The sequence below is a fragment of the Athene cunicularia genome (genome assembly GCF_003259725.1).
Source record: "Athene cunicularia isolate RWA chromosome 10 unlocalized genomic scaffold, athCun1 chr10_part1, whole genome shotgun sequence".
Taxonomy (NCBI): Eukaryota; Metazoa; Chordata; class Aves; order Strigiformes; family Strigidae; genus Athene; species Athene cunicularia.
The window spans coordinates 16,935,490-16,954,648 of NW_020799112.1; the positions used below are offsets into that span (position 1 = coordinate 16,935,490).

Genomic DNA, 19,159 nt, shown 5'->3' on the forward strand with positions numbered 1-19,159 from the left:
TTTCCTCATTTACTGAAAATTCACCCCACTCTAAATCCTGTAAAATTGTTTCAGGCTCATACAGCTCTGCACTTGAGTTTACAGACAGGCATGATACATGAAAATCATACTCAAATTTTAAACTTAGTGGCAGAATGACCATCAGAGGTCCCTTTTAAACAGCATTGACACGATCCTTTGATAAATGGTGTCTTAATAACGAGCACTTGTGAACCAGGATCACAGTTTTAAAAAAGAATTCTTAAAAGTTTTGCAAACGTATACACAAGCAGTGGTACCTAGTGTCGTTTTGTTGATGAAAACCAGTTAGCAAGCCAGTTTTTAAGTCTCTGTCTCTGGTGTAATTGCAGCTTGCTATCACTAGCACACCCTCAGTCAAGTATATACGGATTCAGATCCAGTCTCTCAGCAGGGCGGACGTACAAAACCACTTGACATCCGCATTCATTAAGGTATGTTGTGTTTTACTGCATTTGAAATGGTGATTAAACAGGGGAAACTTTATCTCTAAGGAAAGTTACTGCAAAATCTTGCTGAACCTTGGTGGAAGGAAATGGGAAGTTCCCCTGGAAGAGGCAAGTGCATTGTTCTTTCCTTACAATTAACTTCATTAAAGTCACTGGGAGTTAGTATTCTATTCAGATGAGGATTTGAGCCCTCAGGGAAAAAAAAGGCCTTTTATCACCTCAGAAGAAGAATTACCACCACCACTCTAATGTAGAGGAAGGGGGCAGGGGAAAGCAGGCCAGAAGTCATTGTTTACAAAGGATGCGGGGAAGAAAATCAAGGTTTGGGGTTTTTTTTATTTTCTCTGTTGGCATTGTACTAAAAGATAAAAATAACTATATTTCACTACCGAAGTCATTTGGAGCTGTCAGGTAGTCCCTGCACATGTCTAGATGGTGAAGATTGATCGAAATCATGCTTGCAAGGACACTGTCCGGGCTTATATACCTGTGTGCTACTGAATTATAATTAATGCTTACAAATGCCAAGCAAAGCTGGTACAGCATCCTTAAGGAGTCTGAGCAGTCAGGATGTCTTGCCTCGTGCACTGCATCATCAAAAATTTATCCAGAACCATTAGCAAGCAGGCAGCACCCTCACCTGTGGTGAAGTGCAGAGACCTGCCTGTGCGCAGCACTTGTGGGACAGGCGTTGTATCCTCAAAGCTGTTTTGCCTTTTCTAAAGATTTAATGCAAAGGACTGTTTTTCAAAGGAATCTTTATTTCCAACACATGTACTCCTAGCTGAAGTAAAGGATGAGCTAATGCAAATGATGAAGGTTAATGTCTAAAGGTTTCCTACCCTAAATCTTAAAATATGCAAGAAATTTAGACATAAAGAAGTGACACAGAGGAATGGCCACTACCAAAGCACATGTTTACTTCTTGTTTTGCTGAATGAAATGCAAAAGTCAGAAATGTTTTAGATTTATAACCCCAGCTTCCCCAAGGACTGAGTGACCTGGGCGAGGCACTGCCCCGCTCCGTGGGGCCACGTGAGCCCTTGTGCTGGCTCTTGGTGGGTCTGCAGCCTGCAGACAGGGCTGAGACACACAACCGGGCCGTTTCTTCTGCCAACAGCTCACGGTTAGTTCAGGTTGCAGTGCTGGTTGCTCTGTGCTCCGTGTGCATCCAGACTTTGATGTTCTTCTCAGGCGTAGGAGTGTGAGGCAGCCAGGACCAGGCAAAAGATTGAGTCTGTCTTTGCTCCTCCTCACTCCCCTCTGCCCACCCATGGCCTGAACATTCATGTTTCCCTTACCCTTGCCCCACTATTGCATTCAGCATCATCCAACATCTTGCAGAAGCCACTTCTTAACACTTGGCTCCCTCCTTCAGTCTGGCCCTACGTTCCCTGGAGGCATTCACATGTCCCAGATTGTTGGGACGCATCTGAGCTCCCTGGTGCCTGCGGGTTTGGACGACTATGTGGATCACAGTGGCATGTTGTGTATCCCGGGCTCAGCTTTCTGAGAGCCTGAACGACATTCTGTTGCTCTCCTTGGTGGAGGTTGTGTCCTCCCAGGCTGGGCCCCAGGGATGCTGGGGAGATGCAGCAGTGCCAGGCATCTCAGAGAGCCTTTGCCTTTCTAAAAGCAAGTATCATGACACATCCTGAGAGATGTAACCTGGGGAAAGAGCCTTTGCTGTAGGAACGGAGGAGAGTAGGAGACACTTGTGCAACGACTTCTTTGAAGCACTGGGACAGCTCTACCAAGAAGGAATATTTTGGTTTTGATATTTACATTTTCAGGGAAAACAAAAAAAAACCCTGACAACCCCATGTGTTGCCTCTTCTCCATCTGCTGTCTCAGCACCTCTCCCTTGCTCCGTGGTCAAATCTGCTTTGCCAAGTGACAGTAATTTCCCCCACATGGAAAGAAGCTGTATTAAGACTGAGCTAAGCATTTTACTCCCAGGATTCTCGGCTTCCCAAATATATCCTCCTAACACACAAAAGATGCTGATGATCTCATTTCTGATGTTTTTGTACCCCATTGTAAACTGAGGGTTTTGCTTTCTCCTGCCACTGAGCATCTATCAGTGACGTCACTTCATCTGTACTAATTATACATTTAAAATTATAGGGTGTACACCCTTGATATTTTCCTTGCTTGTAACTCCGTTATGGAGAAGCAGGATCAGAGTCTGAAACTCCTCAGCCTCCCTCCATAAAACCTACCTGCTTTTTTGTTGCAGATAAATGACACGGTTTTCCTGCTCAGTAGGCGTGGGATATTCTTCATGGTGCTAGATGCATGTTCAGGAGCAGTCGTGAGTAGGAGGCACTTTGGCACAGTTGCTGGTGAAAACGCTGCCAGTGCAATAACTGATTATGTTCAAACATTTATAAAAGAGAGGTAAGAAAACTGCTGAGAGAGCCCAGTTCATGTAGTAACCCGTGTCTGATAGACAAAGGAAGGAAAATTACCTACTTTCATAACCAAACCTGTGCTCTGAAGAAATCTGGCACAGAATAAATATGTACAAATCCCAAATATCACCCAGATAATAAAAGAAGCAGCATCTCTCTCACAGGATTGCGCAGATTAGAGCAGACAGAAACAGGTTTTCTGGAAAACTGTCAATTCCTTCTAAATTAACCATTCATTTCCCAGCACGGAGTAGATAAGGTCCTTGCAATGACATCTGCAATCCTGTGCAACCGTCCAGCAGCTTCCTGGCAGCCGATGATTCAGTTTTCCATTTCTGAAATGAGTTGGTTTGTGTTTAGTCTTGCCGATTGTTTTTGCCTCTTGTGACATGAAACTCATAGGTGTGCCAGATTTTCCAGTAGGACTTTTCTTGGGCGAGCCATAGACCTGTCTGCCTGTGGGCTCTGTTACCTTGCATGTGTCCTGGCAGTGGTCTGGATCATCTCTGTTTGTGTCTGTCCCACATTCCTCGTGGTTTTATGTGTCGCCACATAAACATGGAACAACAGAGATTTATAGATAAATTCTTGGCTGCTGGCAGAAGCAGGTCAAATAACCAGAAAACAGATTTTCAGTCCAAGACGTTTCTGAGCAGTTCATGACCAAAGATTTGAACACTCCTGAGTTATGACATCTGGATTTCTGCACGAGTGTGTTAAGTGTATCAAACATGCATGAAGTGACACATACCCATACGATGCCTGTACGTTCAGTTTGATTTTCTGGTAGGATGTGTATTTTGCCTGTCTAGGCATTCAGCTAAATGCAACCAGTTGTGCAACCTGTAATTCATTGCAGGTACAATTTACTGGGGGCTGAAAGCACATCTGTGAGGACTAAAGCCAGACTGAGGCTTGACTGAAAATCAGACCCAGGATATGGATGGCTTCGGAGTCTCAGGACTGTACAGGAACTGAATTCCTTCTGTAGCTGAGTGTCATGTTCCTCTAAGGGATGCACTCACAAGCAGTCATTTGTGCTTCTTTTGATTCCACGTGAAGTGCAGGTTTAATTTAAGACCATTTAAACAGAGGCTTAAACTTAGGAAAGCTTGTGTGATTAAAATCAAAGGGATTTAAGCATGTTCTTAAAGTTAAGCAAGCTCTTAAATACTTTTCTGAATTGGAGCTTAAAGGTGTTGCAGATTCTCAATGAAGTAATATTTTACAATTTTGCAGTAATTACTGTCCTTCGTTTCAGGTCACTTGTTCTCGTGTGCTCTAGAGATATTGCAGACATGGTGGGGAGCTCCAAAATGTCTGTTTTTACCACATTAGGTTCAGCAAAGCCTATTGTCTTCCACAAGGAAGGTAAACATATTTATTCTACCATGTTTCTTTTGCTTAAGAATTATTGGTGTGTTTCCCTACCCAAGATGTACACGTATGTATATAGAGCTTATCAATATATTTCCTACCACAATATGCCAGGGTAGCCTAGTGCAAATCTCTTGGCTTAGGCATGGTGAGAAGCAGGAGAGTTATTTTGGGGTTTTGACCCTACCTCACCGGTGAGAAGCTGCATGCCACAAAGTTTTCATCCTAACAGGAGCTCGGTTTTGTAACAAACAAACAAAAAAAAGGAATAATTTGATGAAGATTCCATCTCTCAAATTCAACTGCTTCGCAAGGAAAAACAATCATAAACTGAAAAGTTGATGAAAAAGAAAATAGCCTGAAGTGAAATAGGAGCTTTTTGGGGTTTTTTTTGTATGGAAGGAAGGTGAAATTACCAGTTTTGGAAAGTTCTTACTACAGTTTTACCTTGGATTGCTGCGAGAATTGGTATCGTTATATATCCATTGGTATCACTGGTCCAGGAAATCCATGCTGGCTTTCCTACTGGAAAGCTAGGGGCTATTAAGTCCAGGTTTGGATGAATAATTTGTGTGATAAGAAAATCAGGAAAACCAACCAGCCAGCTTGATGCAGATTTCATTTGCAGTCTCAAGCTGAGATCAGATGGAGAATTGGCTGTATTTCCAGCTTCATTTTTTTTCTTGGGTGTTTGGGGATTTTTTTTTTTTTTCCCGTACTGCTTACTGACATTTATATCAATTTCTGGTTCAAGTTTTAAAGCTATGACCATTCCAGGGGGAGGACGGGATAGTCTTTACAACGGAGACAGTGATTTCACCTCGGTGCTTCTTTGATTCCCGAGAAGCTGTTTTTTCTTTCCTTCCTTTCAAAAGTAAAAATTTGAGTATTTTGTTTTTGTTTTTATCCTGAAACTTCATTTCTTCATTCTTTCATCAAAGCCCTGAATACTTTTGAAAGGAATTTTTTGATTAAAAAGCAATCTTTTTTGTTTGTTTTGTCAAACTTTGTTCCCTGACCCACCTGTGCCGCTTTCTTGGGCACAGCACTTCCAGGTTGTTTTGGGAGCTCCATTCAGCCTCCAGCCTCGGCTGCTCCTAGGGCACAAAAAGCAGCAAGCAGGGCCACCGCCGTCCCGGGGACATGCTGGCTGGTGGCCATCTCCTTGCCCTGCCACTCCGTTGGGACGCTGGTGTCTGGCGGTGGGACTAAGCTGCTGCTGGCCGATCCTGTGCCGCCCCTGTTTTGCTTTTCCTAAGGGCAAGGGTGTTCACCCACATGTCTGCCCTCGTTTCCAGTCTGGGTAATTATGTCCTGCTTCATGAGCTTTCTCCCGCTGATGCAGGTATGCGCACTGTTTGACTTCACAACTTCAAAAGTGATCGCACGCAGGACTGGTCCGTGCTGGAGGGGCTGTATTTCAGGGCAGGCTGGAGCACTTCTGCCAAATGCATATTGCTTCTGCCAGGGATAATGCAGAAAAGCCCCAATCCTCTTGACCCCAGCAAGATCAGGATTTAGGGTCTTGTTGCCTGGTTTTGCAAAACCTTATTTAAATTAGAAGTGTTTACAGGAATAAGTCTCGATCCAACTAGCTGCAAATAGCCTTGGGAGACTTTGCAATGAAAAGCATAATATAAACACAAGACATTATTATTAAAAGAGAAGAATACATAATGCCTTTGTACTCTGTGACAGCAGAGGACCAGAGCAGAGTCGACATGGGGGATAGTTTAGGCATAACAGGAAGAAACTGATGTAAACTAATAAAATGAGGATTCGATGCGCCTAACCATTTTCGTGTAGCCAAATATGAAAAAGCATCAGTCTTATTTAAAAAGAAAGAGTAAAAACAATATTCCTGCTAACTGACATCTGGGAATCTATCTTAGCTTATTGGAGCACTTGCAGGCCTGTGATACAGTGAGGTTATGGCTTCAGCGAGGCTCATTTCCTCTTTCATCACCCTTTTTCTCTCTTAAATGTTCTGTTATTTTAATCCAAGGGAAAAAAGAAATGCTAAGAAGTTTCTGTGGTGTGTGGAGGGTGTCCGTGCTGCGCTGCTAATAAGGGAACCGACCCATCCAGAGGGTCACTCTCTTTGTGTCTGTTTTTCAGGGAGTTTTGCCATGCTTGGCTATAAAGGACAAGCCAAGCCCTCCTGGATTAAAGTCCTTAATCGTCCTGGTTATCAGAAAGCTGCTTCTCTACAGCATTATGTTCCCTTGAAGCTGAAAGAATATCAATGTCCAGCTAATGACGATGAGTCACTAAAATTCGCTTTTTCTCAGAACCACTGGGAGCACATCTCTGTAGAGGCCATGGCACCACAGGATTAGCATCACTGGGGCAACACCAGCCAGGCAAAGCCTGCTGCTGTCACCAAAACCCGCTCTTGTTTTTACAGGCTTGTACCAAACTGATGGTGTTCACTTGTATATTTTATAACTAATAAATATATTGTCATCTTACCCACTGTGGCAGAGCTTTATTTTTCAAACAGTGCCTCACAGGGCAGAATAGGAAAAGCTTGTGGGCTGCCCTTCCCCAGGAGAAGTGTTTCAACATATCTACAATTTGGTATCTGGAGGTAAGTTTTAAAGGCAAGAATCTGCTCTCTGGTATTACAGGGACTGGAGGTGAAGTTTGGCGTGGAGATTTTAGCAGCATCCAGGGAAGCAGATGGAATTCAGCAGAGGTAGGGAATTCAGTCCTTCAGTCCTGTTTTCCCTCCATTAATGTCTGTCCATCTGCTGTGGCATCTTAGGTGAACTCAGTAATATCTGCTCGTAAGCATGCAGTGATCTACAATAATATCTTCTAATCAAACTGAATATATAGGGTGCAACAAAGGAGTTATAAATGTGTTTCTATCTGTACCTCATGACTGGTGAAATGATGTTTGTCCAACTGATATGAACATTTAATCGAAGACCTAAAGGAAAAAAACCCAGGATAAAGTATGTGCTGCACAGGGTAGAGTCTTGTGTTCCTTTCAGACAATGCTCGTATTGATTTTCTGCTCCCATTGAGGACTGAAATACTGCCAGTATTAGTGGCTAATTCTCTTTTTTGTTTATGCTGCTGCTTTTTGAAGTAAAGGCAAAAAAAGAGCTTTGTATGCAAACTGAGAAACAACTCATGACCTCACTGACTACAGTTTAAGTACAAAGTTACCCTGAAATGATGACTGACTCTTTTTGGTTTGAACATGATGTTACCTGGTGACAGCAGTGAAGGGATGGGTGACTTCAGACCATCCGTGTCTTTGTCACACGGGTTACTCAAACAGGTAGGTGAAGGCTTTGTTACTAATGTCCCGTCGTTTCTTTGGAATTCTCAGAAATGGCCAAAAACAAGTTGCTACAGGAAAAGGTTAGTGTTTTGTTGGCCAGACTTTTGCTCCCTGGTGAGTTAGTCTCTCTGGCATCTGCGCGCTGGCCAGCTGATACCGTGCCTCTGAGCGGGGCTGGACTCCTTGGCTGGGACACGTGCCTCCGTCAGACACATACTGCCTGGTTGTCCTTGGATGTGGGGTCAGAGGGCACCTGAAAGGTTTACAAGCAGAGAAGGAGACTGTGGCTCCATCCCCACACCCAGTGGGAGAGGTGTGAGTTGGCTTTGGCCAGGGAAGGGGTCCTGGCTTCTAGAAAGTGTGAAGAGATCACTGATGCTGCTTAGTAAAGGTAAGATAAAGAGTGATGCACAGGACATCGTGGACATGTGCCGGCCCCTGCGGGGAGTGATGGAGACTGATGTCCTCGGTGGAGATGAGAAGTGGTACAAAAGCCTGAGTGGCTGGGCTGACCCTCTAAGAAGCTCCCTGAAGTTCTTCTGAACTCCTGTTAGTACCTAATTGTTATGATTTCTGAGGCCGTGCAGAGGAAGAAACGAAAGATGTTTTTGGCTTGTAAGCGTAAACCCAACGTTGGAACAAGTACTTACAGAGCAAGCTTTTAGCTTGGACATTTATTTGATAATCTGTGACAGGTCCAGACCCTGGATCATAATAAAACTTTGCAGAGCTCCAACCCCAGGCTCAGACTAAATAATTGGCAAAGGAAGAGCCTGGTGAAGGAAGGAGAGGAATGTGCCTAAACCTCTGAAAAATGTCTATTCCTCCCAGAAGGAGAGCAAATGGCAAATGTCCTGGAGAGGAAGGCGTGGAGCTGTGGCGAGCCAGATGCAAACAGTAAAGTACCACAAAAGCAAAAAAGAAAAATATTTACATCCTGATGCAGTTATTTGGTTAGTTAAAAGCTGCAGTTTGAAGAGGATTCAGGATGCTGTGATCCTTTTCAGCCACTGCACATGCTTCTTTTTTTTTTTTTTTTTTTTTTTTTTTTTTTTTTTTTTTACCTTGGGAGAGGGAAAAAAAAAAAAAGGCTTCAAAACCAGGGGCGTTCTGCAGAAGGTACAGTTCCTCCACGGATCCTTGGGACATTGAAGATGGTGATTTCAAAGGCTCCCGCTAACCTGGCACGCACCAGCAGTCGGTGTGCGTGAAGCTGCCGGGGTAAGTGTCGCCTGGGCGTTGTGTTTGTGGGAAGCTCTCGTATTCCTGCCAGGGGTTTCCTGAGCAGGAGGATCTCCACCCGCGTGCTGGAGTCCACACTGACTCTGCGTGTCCTCGTGGACCTGCAGCTAATCCAGGCATGGTCAGTAGATCTGATGCGTTCAGGACACACAGCTGTCCTGGTTATCCCCAGGGCATTTCTGCAGGGGGAGCACACAGTAGCTCTGGTGCTCCCTGAAAACATTGGCTTGGCTCTAGGCTGAGTTACCCTCAGCAGGCACAGCAAAGTCCGTGCGCCTTGAACCTCAGCAAATGGGTCTCAGCTTCCCACCACTGATGCTTGGAAAAAAATCGTGCGATGGATGAGGGTTTAATTCAGTGAAATGCTGAGCACTTCGAAAGCATGTGAAATTGGGAGTCGGTCAGCCTCGGATGGGTGGAGTGCTGTGAATTGCAAATGATTTTGTTTTAGCTGAGCCAGAAATGGCTTCCTTTCTTTTTTTCCTTTCCTTTTCAAGGTCTGTCAGCCTCTGGGGGAAAAAAAAAAAAAAAAAACCCAAAAAAAAAAAAAAAACATAATTCCCCTTTTTATTTCTGTTTCAAAAATAGTTTGCCAATATTACCATAAATTCGCAAACACCTTATTTTCCTTTAATTTATTGGTTGTTAAAATTTCCTCTAACTCCTGCTCCTCGTTTAGAATTTGGTTTTATGAACATCAGGAATCAAGGAGCTTGCAGTGATGTTTATATATGGAATACGTGAGCAGAACCTCCTTCCTTGTGTGGAAAGTTATCAGATAAATTTATAAGAAACCAAGGCTCATTGGGAAAAAAGTCAGAGTGCTGCTTTTGACTCCAGTGTGGATTTCATTGAGAAGTAAAGTCTGTTCCTGAGTTTAATCCTCCTCTACTTGCTAGTAAAATAGAGCAGCTCATGACTGAATGGCAAGCACAAGATCAAGATGAAGAGCAGAGGCAGCTATGCTGCTGTCATGCTCTGGGACTGGGAAAGTATTTTCATTAGTGACCCTTAGAAATGCATTTGTTTATTTGTAAGGCTGTCTGAAGGCTTCAGCTGTGCTGTGGGCTGGGTGTGCGATGTCTCCCCCTGCACAGGAATGTCACTGTAGCAAGGAATGGCATGTGCTTGGGTCAGAAAGATGGATCTGCTCCTCAAATCCATCTTCCCAGCTGGGGCTAAAATGCATAATTCCCTCAGTGGGGTGAGGGCAGTCACTGCCATGCAATGTCAGCAAGAAGGTAGCAGAGGGCTAATTAAACAGTTCCTCCCTCTCTCAGGAATCAGCTTCCAAATCGGTGTTGGCTTCTTGGCTTATGAACAAGGAAACATGCAGCAAGGCTTCAGACCTGGCCATGAAACAACTCAAACCTCGGCATCAGCTGTGGCAGTGGGAGGGTCCAGGTTTGGGTCCCTTGAGCACGAGGCCCCGTCACTGATCCATCGGGGTCTTCTGGAGCATCTCACCTTGCAGAGATGGTCCCTGGGGAACACACATTTTACTCGCAGGTCATCTTAAGTACCGGTGTAAATTAGTGTCTGCTGAGAGGTCGCTCTCCATCAGGCTAAAAAGGCGCCTTTTCCATGTGAGCTTTTCCTGTCATTCTCTGGGGCTGGCTCCAGATCCCTGCCTTGCCCCACAGGTCTGTGGTCTCTCTGGCTGGGCTGTAGCAGCAGTAGTAGCCATCAGGTTTCTCTGCCTGTTTGACACCTTTTTCAGGGGAGATTGGGTAGCTGCTGATTGTCTCCCATCCTTGCTGTGTTTCTAACGGGTGGTTAATGCCCCCATTAAGCCCTGCTTGACATATCATGAAGGAGCCTCTGAAGGCAGATCCTCCAAAGTGCGTCAAGCCAGTCTTAAAAGTCACTTTGTCCCAATATCAGAAGGAACTTTTTAAAAATTCTGGTGCCAGTCTTAGGTGGTTGGCCCAGTCATGCAAGGTGGCAAGTCAAGGTCGGAGCCTGGTGTGTGTTTCTGAGCAGCTGGCTGTGCCTCCCAGGAGAGCTCTGCTCTGCCGCTGGGATTTGGGGTGCCTGTGTGACCCCACCACGATGCCTGTGACCGTCCAGCTTCCTCAGGGCATTTCTTTGCTGTTTTGCTTTCAGGATTGTCTGCTTTGTCTTGCCTCCAGCATTAAAACCACAGGGAGGGCGGTGGATAGGGATTCCTGTCTATGTAGTGCACTTTCTAGTACAGTATTGCTGCTGACACCTGCGGTAGCAGCCAGCTGAGGACTAATGGTTTCCTGCATCTACTTTTAGCATTATCTGCTGCTATTGTTCACTTTTTTTGGAAAGATCCAGCAGCTGGGAATCATTTCAGAAAGTCTGCCTTGCCAGATCCAGGGATATGAGTCCCACTTGCCATTGCCAGGCAGCTTTTAATGGCTGGATGAAAAAGCTTTTCTAACCCAGGAGAGGAGTCACAGATGGTATTTGAGAAATGCTGGAGATGATAGACTTAGGAGGGCACTTGTATGGCCTTTAGGCTCTCAAAGGGCCTGATTCTGCCGGGAGATTTGTTGACATTGCTGGTTACATCAGAGCTGAAGTCAGCCACGTGGCGCCTGTTCAAGTGCAGTGCAGTGTATTGCTGTATCCCCACGCGGCTCGGAGCGCTGAGCTAACGAAACGGCTGGCTGGCAGGAGAGAACTGCTCCCGTGTCCTCTCCAGCAGGAGACATTAATGAAAAGAGTCACTATCTCTTCCTCCTATTTAACAGTCAAATCAAACATGTGGCTGTTTGTGTCTAATATTTGGGAAAGATGCTTAACTGAGAGCCTTTGAAGGAAAATTCCTGAGATTATCGTCCGAGCAGCATTTTTCCAGCAGTGTGTTAGTCAGAGCTGAATCAGAGGAGTCGGATCCTCTTGGCCCTCTTGACTCTCAGCCTTTCCAACCCGAGTGCCAGTTAATACGAACACAGCAATGAACTCGGGCTCGCTGCAAGCAGAATCTAACGCCCTACCTCAGTCACAAAATAAGCAGGATATTCTTTGGCCCATCAGACACTACAAAAACACTGGAGCCTGGCACACAGCTGGTGACTCCAGAGAGGCCACAACTTTCCAGCGTGAGTGCTCGTTGTGATCTTTGCTGTGGAAGATGGCTGTAATCAGTGAAGCAGTCCCCAGTGAGCAACTGGGGATGTAATACCAGAAGCCATTTTGCACAGCCTGGTGGTGAGTACTGTACAGTTCTTGGCTCTAAAGAAAGCGAAGACTGTGAAATTTCTTAAACTAATTTCCTACCAGTTTGTTACAGGTTCCTGTAAGAAACAAGATCATGAACTGGATGGAGCAGAGATGCTCCTCCGAGTTTTTAATAGGTCAGAACAAAGACATTTCTTCGCTACCCAAGAAGCAACAGTGGAGCAAATGCATGCCATCACTGTCAAAAAATCAGTCCATCCTTTTTATTTCTGTGAACTCTTATATCATCTGAATGTATTTTTGTGACCAATGCCTTACCAGTTAGAATCTGGCTTTGTGCAACGCTAACGTTCAGCCGTGTCCGTGCTATAAGAAACAGTTTATCTGCAATGTCCATGCTGTGGTATTACCACTTGTTTAGTTTTTCCACTATCACTAAAGCAGAATCTAGCGATTAGGTTTGCAGATTAGGCTGTGTGATAACCACTAATATATCTTGACGTTTTAATGGTGACTGCTGTACTTTGGGCATACCTCTAATAATGTTCCTTTAAAAGAGCCCTGGCTTATCAAACATTGATGGTTAATGCCGTTAAAATGTCAGACACAGGCAGCCTGGTTCTGGCACAAATTCCATGGCGACGGTATTGCTCTCTGATAACGTGTATCATTCAAAGTTATAGCGTTACTAAGTGCATTCCTCTTTTCTACTGTTCTGTAACAGCATTTCAGCACCTGATAGACTGTACCAAGCCCTGAGTCTATGCTCTTTCCAGAGCTCACAGCTGTCAAATACACTCCACCAAAACAAGCAAACATTTTCCTGCTGGAATATTTCTTGGCAAATCTGGTTCTAATGCTATTTTTAATACCATCATTGGATTACATGTAGTTTGAATGTATACTTGTACTTCAAGCTATCACCTTTATGAAAAGTAGAGACACGTGTTTTGCATACATACACTCTAAAATTTGCTCCAGACTAAATCCTGGCTTCTTGGGTATCTTTTTCTCTTGTTGGTTTTTTGTTTTTTTCTGTTTGGTTTATATTAACAAGTGACATGAAAAATAACATGTGCTTTTTGCCCTAAAGAAATTGGGGCACCCTGGAGTTTTTTTGAGTTGCTTTTTTTTTTGTGTCTAAGCTGTGCGATGCATACGTTTATCCTATTTCATCACTGTGATGTGACATGACAGCTACAAATAAATTTCTTCAATATTCCTCAGATACTGGCTTACATGATAAAACCTAATGGCTCCAAGGGCTACGTGTGAATTTTAAACAGTGCCTTATGAATAAAGAAGTGGGTTCCTTGATCAGTGTGAATACACTTGTCAATAAATTGTCATGAGCACGGAGCAGCGCTGCAAAATCAATCACTGGAGACCAGAGAGAATCACATTAATTCTAACTTTGACTTTCACGACACTGCTTGTTTGTTTTTGCTGGGGGTTGGCTACTAAAGAAATGAAAACATAAGGTAGACTGGTTTCAAAAGCAGCTTTTGGTTTTGCAAGAAAATTCTGGACCGGCGTATTAAACAGACAATGTTTTCCTGGATCCGAAATCTAAGAAACTGCATGCTTCAGACTGGAAGTGTGAGTGTATGGTTTATCTTGGGGGCGCACAGAACACCACTGCTAAAAATGTGTGGGTAGTACGGGGGAGAGAGGTGCCACTGGATGCTTACTTCGTGAAAATTTGTCACTCGGCAAACGCCTTCCCTGTTGTGTTTCATTACTTTTTTTTGCACATGTGAATATGCAGCCCTAGAGAGCCTTGACACTGGCTGTGTTTATACTGCATTCCTGAGGCATTTTGGCTACATCTGGAGGTTGCTTTCTGAGTGTCTATTTGGATTTCCAAGTGGGTTTATCCTAAACCAAACAAAGGGTAAGGAGCTGCCCATGGTTTCTTGCTCTGTTCAGTCTGGTCCTGAAGCGGCGTGAAAGTGTTCTCAGTCATAGAGCTGAATGGGAATGGAAGGTGCCTGGCATAAATCTGTATATAACCTTTTTCTGTGCTGTGAATCATTTTTGCATGAGCTAGGGGGGGGAAAAAAAAAAACAACAAAAAAAAAGACATTTGCTTAATATTCTCTCTTCACAGGTATCCATCCAGAGAATTGAAAATCCTGAAGAATGGCTCTACATACCTCAACGTTTCTGGCTGAAAATTTTATTTTTCTTCTGTTTGTAATCTCTTCTGTGAGTACAGGTAAGTTTTCCTGCCATGGGGGAAAAAAAAAAAAAAGCATGTTTTGTAACACTATTTTTAATAAAGACATTGCTGGTTTAGATTGATCAGCTTTTCACTCTGCGTCATGTATGAGTCAAGGACAGAGTGAGCAGACTCAGGAGAAAAGCAGGTTTCTGATGTGCCAGTACTCCTGATCGAGGGCAGCTGGAGTGGCAAAGACTGAAATTTCTGAGCAGGTGAAAGTACCCTCAAGGAATCCCTCAGACTCCACCACGCATTCTTAAAACAAGCCCAAATCCAAGGAACTGCCACAAGGAAATAACAAAGGAAACCTCACGTCCTAATAGCTGTGGCTGTGGGAGGTGAAGTCGAGCATTTTGCTGCATTGCCTGAGCCCAAACAGCAAAATCTCTGGGGTGGGACGTATCTGCCCCTTTGGTTTTGTCTCTGCCAAGTAGCCCTTTTCCTAAGCAGTCAGGGAAAGGGGAAAAGGCAACCTGGATATACATATTCTAAATACAGATAATTTGGGGCTTTGTGTCTGTTTTAAACAAAGATACCATGTGTCTTGCCCCCAACGCTGCAGCTGCATGAAGCAACCTTCCATTGCTGTGCTCAGGCCCTTTTGGTCAAGAAACAAAACATTCAGTTAATTCCTTGTGCTGGGTAGAAGTTGCACTCTTATTTAAAAAATTACAATGAGAGCAATAATCGTGGCGTCAAGGAACCTGGATGAGCTGGCGGAAGGTGCTGAGGCTTCTGGTGTCCTTGGGCAGCGGATGCGGGTGACGTGCATGGCTCCTGCTCTCTGGGATGAATTGGTTAAAGGAATTGGGAATTTGAGTCCTTGTTTGAGATTGTGTTGGCTTTTGCTGATTGTCGTCCCAAACATCAGTATAAATTCCTCTTGATTTCCCCTTAGACTTCACTGTCTACCTCTCTATTTCTAAATAATGAGGGCAGAAGTCATCTTTTGAGACTGCATGAAGCTCTTTTGGACATTAGCATAGCCAAGTAAATGGAAAAATGAACAAGCTCTTATCGTGTCCCCTTAATCTAGTTAATAAATTATACCTCTACGTTTGAATCAATTCTTTTTGTTTTATTTAGCTTCTCATCATGAGCAAATTTTCCTATTATCCTTATTCCTGTGGGAATAACAGCTCATTTTTTAAAATTTATTGCCGGTGTGTATTACAGTTATATTTGAACATCTATTTCCAATGCAAGTCCAATTTCCTGCCTGAAATATTTATCTTTTTCAACTCTTAGTAATTCTGTGTGTCTTCTGGTAGGAATCCAGAAACTCCTTCTTATTTTCCTCAATTACTGTAAATTGGAAAAAGTGCTTCTGATGTTACAGATACACTTCCAGCTGGCACAAGTGGTATCAAATCAGGTCCTGGATGTTTATCAGTATTTTATTTGCTACCTGGTAGATTATTAGCCCTCTCTGATTTGGTCACTTCACTTGTATGGAAAAAGTTTGCAGAGAGCCAGGCATATGTTGCCCACATGAGATGTCCGTTGCTTACCTTGAATAGCTGACATTTAATGGGTCTCTGGAGACGTTAAGGCAGTGTCTGGTCCAATTCTATTATTTCCTTAAGACATGAAACTGGTGAAGGAAGAGAAAAATGAATGCAGATGGACAGGTTTTGTTTCTGTTGCTGTGGAATTACAGATGACCTTCAAGTTTCACAGTGTCAGTGCACAACAGCTCTCTGTCAACTACACCAGCATGGGGACGTGTTTCCTTGCGTGGATTCACCTTGTTGTCCTTGCCATTAACTGAATGCATTAGTATCTGCGGGGCAAAACCCACCCAACTCTGCTAAGTGTCAGAGACATAACCCTGCTGAAGTCAAGGTGTTTATCCCATGTCTGTTACCACTGACTTGTGGATCCTGTGGTTTTCCTGTAGTTTTTGTTTTAAAGGATAAAAGTTGGAGAGCTGGTGAGAACTCCCAACCCTTTCTGATGGCAAAGGGCTCATTGTTCAACTTCCACTGACCTCAGCTTCCTAGGATTAGAAAGGTTTCTACCCTCAGAAAATATGCCTCACACATGGGACTCACACTCAGAGTTTGGTTGATTAGGGTAAGATGTGAGGCTCACATATCGAGTGAGATTGTATCAGGGAAATTTTTATCTTAAGTAAATACTGACAACGTGGGACTCTTGGATTTGGTATGAGATCCGTTTAGGCTAACACGTCATGGCAGTCCATAATCAAATTTGTGTGTGGAGACTGGTGATGTGTCAGCTCAAAGCAAATGAATCCTTATTGCTTCTGCCTGGAAGATCTCAGAGTCCCTCTCTTGTGAGGTTCCTGTTGCTCTCTGTTACTGGTTGGACTGGTAATTCCTTGGTGCTTGGTGTTCTCATGTTAGTTTGAGCGGTTTTTTCCATCTCCAGTGAGAACACAGCATGCAGACATATTTTAGCATCTTTACATTAAGCAAAGCTTTTCAAACCTCACAGGTGTTTAGGGGGCACTGTTGAAGGTAGCAGTTGTTTTATCCTTTCATCAACATCTTCCCTGGTCTTGTGAAAGGCTTTGTGTCCAGATGGTTTGGACAGAGCTGCATGTCACTGCAGGAAGGGCTCAGTTACAGCCTCTTCTCAGTAGTTTTCTGGAAACTGCATCCCTCGCAAGGCTCCTTTACATTGGGTAGTGGGTTTTTCCATGCTTCCAGAAAACGGAAAACCATACAGCTTAAGCTGTTGTCTGGGTTTTTTTGTTCATGACCCACATGTACTCTACTGCACTGAGATATTTCTGTGTTCCAGGGAGTCAGCAAAGGGGGTTATTAAGAACGATAATGTGAAGATGCCCTGATACAGAGCTTTCTGTCTTGCACCAAACAGTAATCATCTTCACTCTCCATCTCTACCCAGCAGAAGCAGCTGTCGCGTGTCCCGATAAGGATCCTGAGTTAGAAGACTGGAACCCAGGTCACAATGAAGAAAACCGCGTTGAAATCCGTAATGGCAGGAAGCTCCTTCTCTCTTCTTCTGCGACTGTCCACTCTATCCACATCACTGACAGAGGTAAAAAGTGCTAGAGACAGGACTGGGTGAAGTGTGCTTTCCACTATGGCTATTCGAATCTCTCTGTCTGGTGCTGGGAGAGCTTCCTGCTTCTTGCTGAGAAGTTGGTGTCTACTGGACAGACAGAGCTGCAATTCAGCACAAGTGTGGGTGGTAGCTGAGATGCTATCGGCTCTTTAGCCGTTATATTCAATCTATTTGCTGTCCTGTCTGGAGAATTTACAAAAGTAGCTCAGTATACTCATTAGTTCAACTTCTTTACTTTGCTTCAAAAACATTTCTTTTATTAAATCATGGTCCCGATAACATCATATTGCAATAGTTGTGTTCTCGGGGTCTCGGGACAGGGCAGATACGTATGTGCCTCTCTGTCTCTAAGGACAGAGTCATAGTGTTGCTGGTGGCTGCTAGCATGAATAGCTATTATTCATTTTAACTCTGAATTTCTGTCTCAGTTTTGAATGAGTCCTCTTCCGTGCAAATCTTAATTGAATTCCTTAAGAATTGGACTGAAGAAAAACGATGTAATGTCTTTAGGAATTGTGTTGAGAGCTCTTTTGGGGAGGACGGGCAGAATTTTTCAAAAAAAAATGAGATGAAGAGCCCTGCACTGGATTTAGCACAACGGTATCACAGCATCTGATGTGTGTTAAAGCGAATGTCATAACCTTTTCTACTTAGGAAAACTGGTCATTAAAGATGATGTGCAGCCTATCATTTTGCGTACTAGACATATACTCATTGAAAATGATGGAGAGCTGCATATTGGCAGTGAGATGTGCCCCTACCAAAGCAATGTGGTTATCATCTTATATGGACGGTATGTATGCATGATAAATTATTATCTTGGAACTGTCTGAGATCTCACACAACAGGGAACAAAAATGTTCCTTAGAATTAAATTTTCTCAGATGTACTTATCATCATTGCTCTTTGGAAAGTTCAGCAGCTTTTCAAACAGCTTAAGTGGCCTTTAAAAAATTGATGCAGTTTTGGTTCTGGTTTTCAAACCCTACTGGGAGATGAACACTGGGGTATTTGGTCATGCCAGAAAATCAGCATGTACCTTGCCACCACGCAAGCTGATTTTCCAGAATAGCCTTAAAACCGGAGGAGTTCTTTTATTCTGAAAATTCTCCTCCCCAAACATCCTTTCTTTCTGCGTGAAAGTGGTGAGCCAAAGGATAATACACTTAAGTCTTCCAGCTCACTACGGGATCTCTTAGAATTTCAAGGATGACAAATTCATATTTAACAATGACTAGACCTCCTAGCTCCTGGTTAGGGTCCTAACTTCCTCCAGAATTCAAAACCACAAATGGGTCATTCAGTCGGGGCTTCAAACCTCCTCTGGCTTGGGTATAAAGAATATAATAACATGTGTAATCTGCATTCCAGATTGCTGCTGGTCTTCCATAGTTGCTAGTATTATGTCAAGTAATTTATTTTCTCTACAATGTGGGCAGTTGCTGATTCTTAGAGTAGTTCAAAGAAATGTATTGCAAATCTTGACACTTCTCTCCTTGGGCTGTAGCAGAACAAGGAGAGGGGCTCCTTGAGTGTCAGATACAAACCTAAAACTGGTTCCTTTTCTCCCTTCCTGCTGCAGAGCGGATGACAGCAGCCAGCCAAATCCCTACTTTGGGCAGAAGTATCTTGGAGTAAGTAAAGGTGGCGTTCTTGAGATCCACGGAAAGAAAAAGCTGTCCTGGACTTTCTTAAACAAGACTCTGCATCCTGGTGGCATGGAAGAAGGTGGATATTACTTTGAAAGGAGCTGGGGCCATCGGGGGGTCATTGTCCATGTTATTGACCCAAAGACGGGGGCAGTTGTCCATTCAGATCGGTGAGTGACTTTTTAACAGTCTAGATGTGATGATCTTTGAGTAGGGCTTGGGGACAGCATCTCAGCAAGCTCAGAAACACTCATTTTAGCATCTTGTTCAAATGGGTGCTA

The 19,159-nt window shown here is 43.7% G+C and overlaps 2 protein-coding genes across 4 annotated transcripts in view; both read left to right on the plus strand.

The window, feature by feature from the left end:
- LOC113484162 (cell surface hyaluronidase-like) overlaps window positions 1-6,723 on the plus strand; it is a 48,793-nt gene extending 42,070 nt beyond the window's left edge. The window contains exons 17-20 of one of the 2 annotated variants that reach the window (XM_026856372.1): window positions 351-452; window positions 2,707-2,867; window positions 4,143-4,252; window positions 6,377-6,723. In XM_026856372.1, coding sequence (XP_026712173.1) covers window positions 351-452; window positions 2,707-2,867; window positions 4,143-4,252; window positions 6,377-6,597 — 594 coding nt within the window. In that variant the 3' untranslated portion in view covers window positions 6,598-6,723. The remainder of the gene's footprint in view (window positions 1-350; window positions 453-2,706; window positions 2,868-4,142; window positions 4,253-6,376) is intronic. The other variant, XR_003399166.1, reaches the window with a different exon arrangement.
- A 1,923-nt stretch (window positions 6,724-8,646) lies between these two features.
- CEMIP (cell migration inducing hyaluronidase 1) overlaps window positions 8,647-19,159 on the plus strand; it is a 59,860-nt gene continuing 49,347 nt past the window's right edge. Inside the window, exons 1-5 of one of the 2 annotated variants that reach the window (XM_026856327.1) lie at window positions 8,647-8,774; window positions 14,059-14,166; window positions 17,050-17,202; window positions 17,884-18,022; window positions 18,812-19,048. In XM_026856327.1, coding sequence (XP_026712128.1) covers window positions 14,091-14,166; window positions 17,050-17,202; window positions 17,884-18,022; window positions 18,812-19,048 — 605 coding nt within the window. In that variant the 5' untranslated portion in view covers window positions 8,647-8,774; window positions 14,059-14,090. The remainder of the gene's footprint in view (window positions 8,775-14,058; window positions 14,167-17,049; window positions 17,203-17,883; window positions 18,023-18,811; window positions 19,049-19,159) is intronic. The other variant, XM_026856328.1, reaches the window with a different exon arrangement.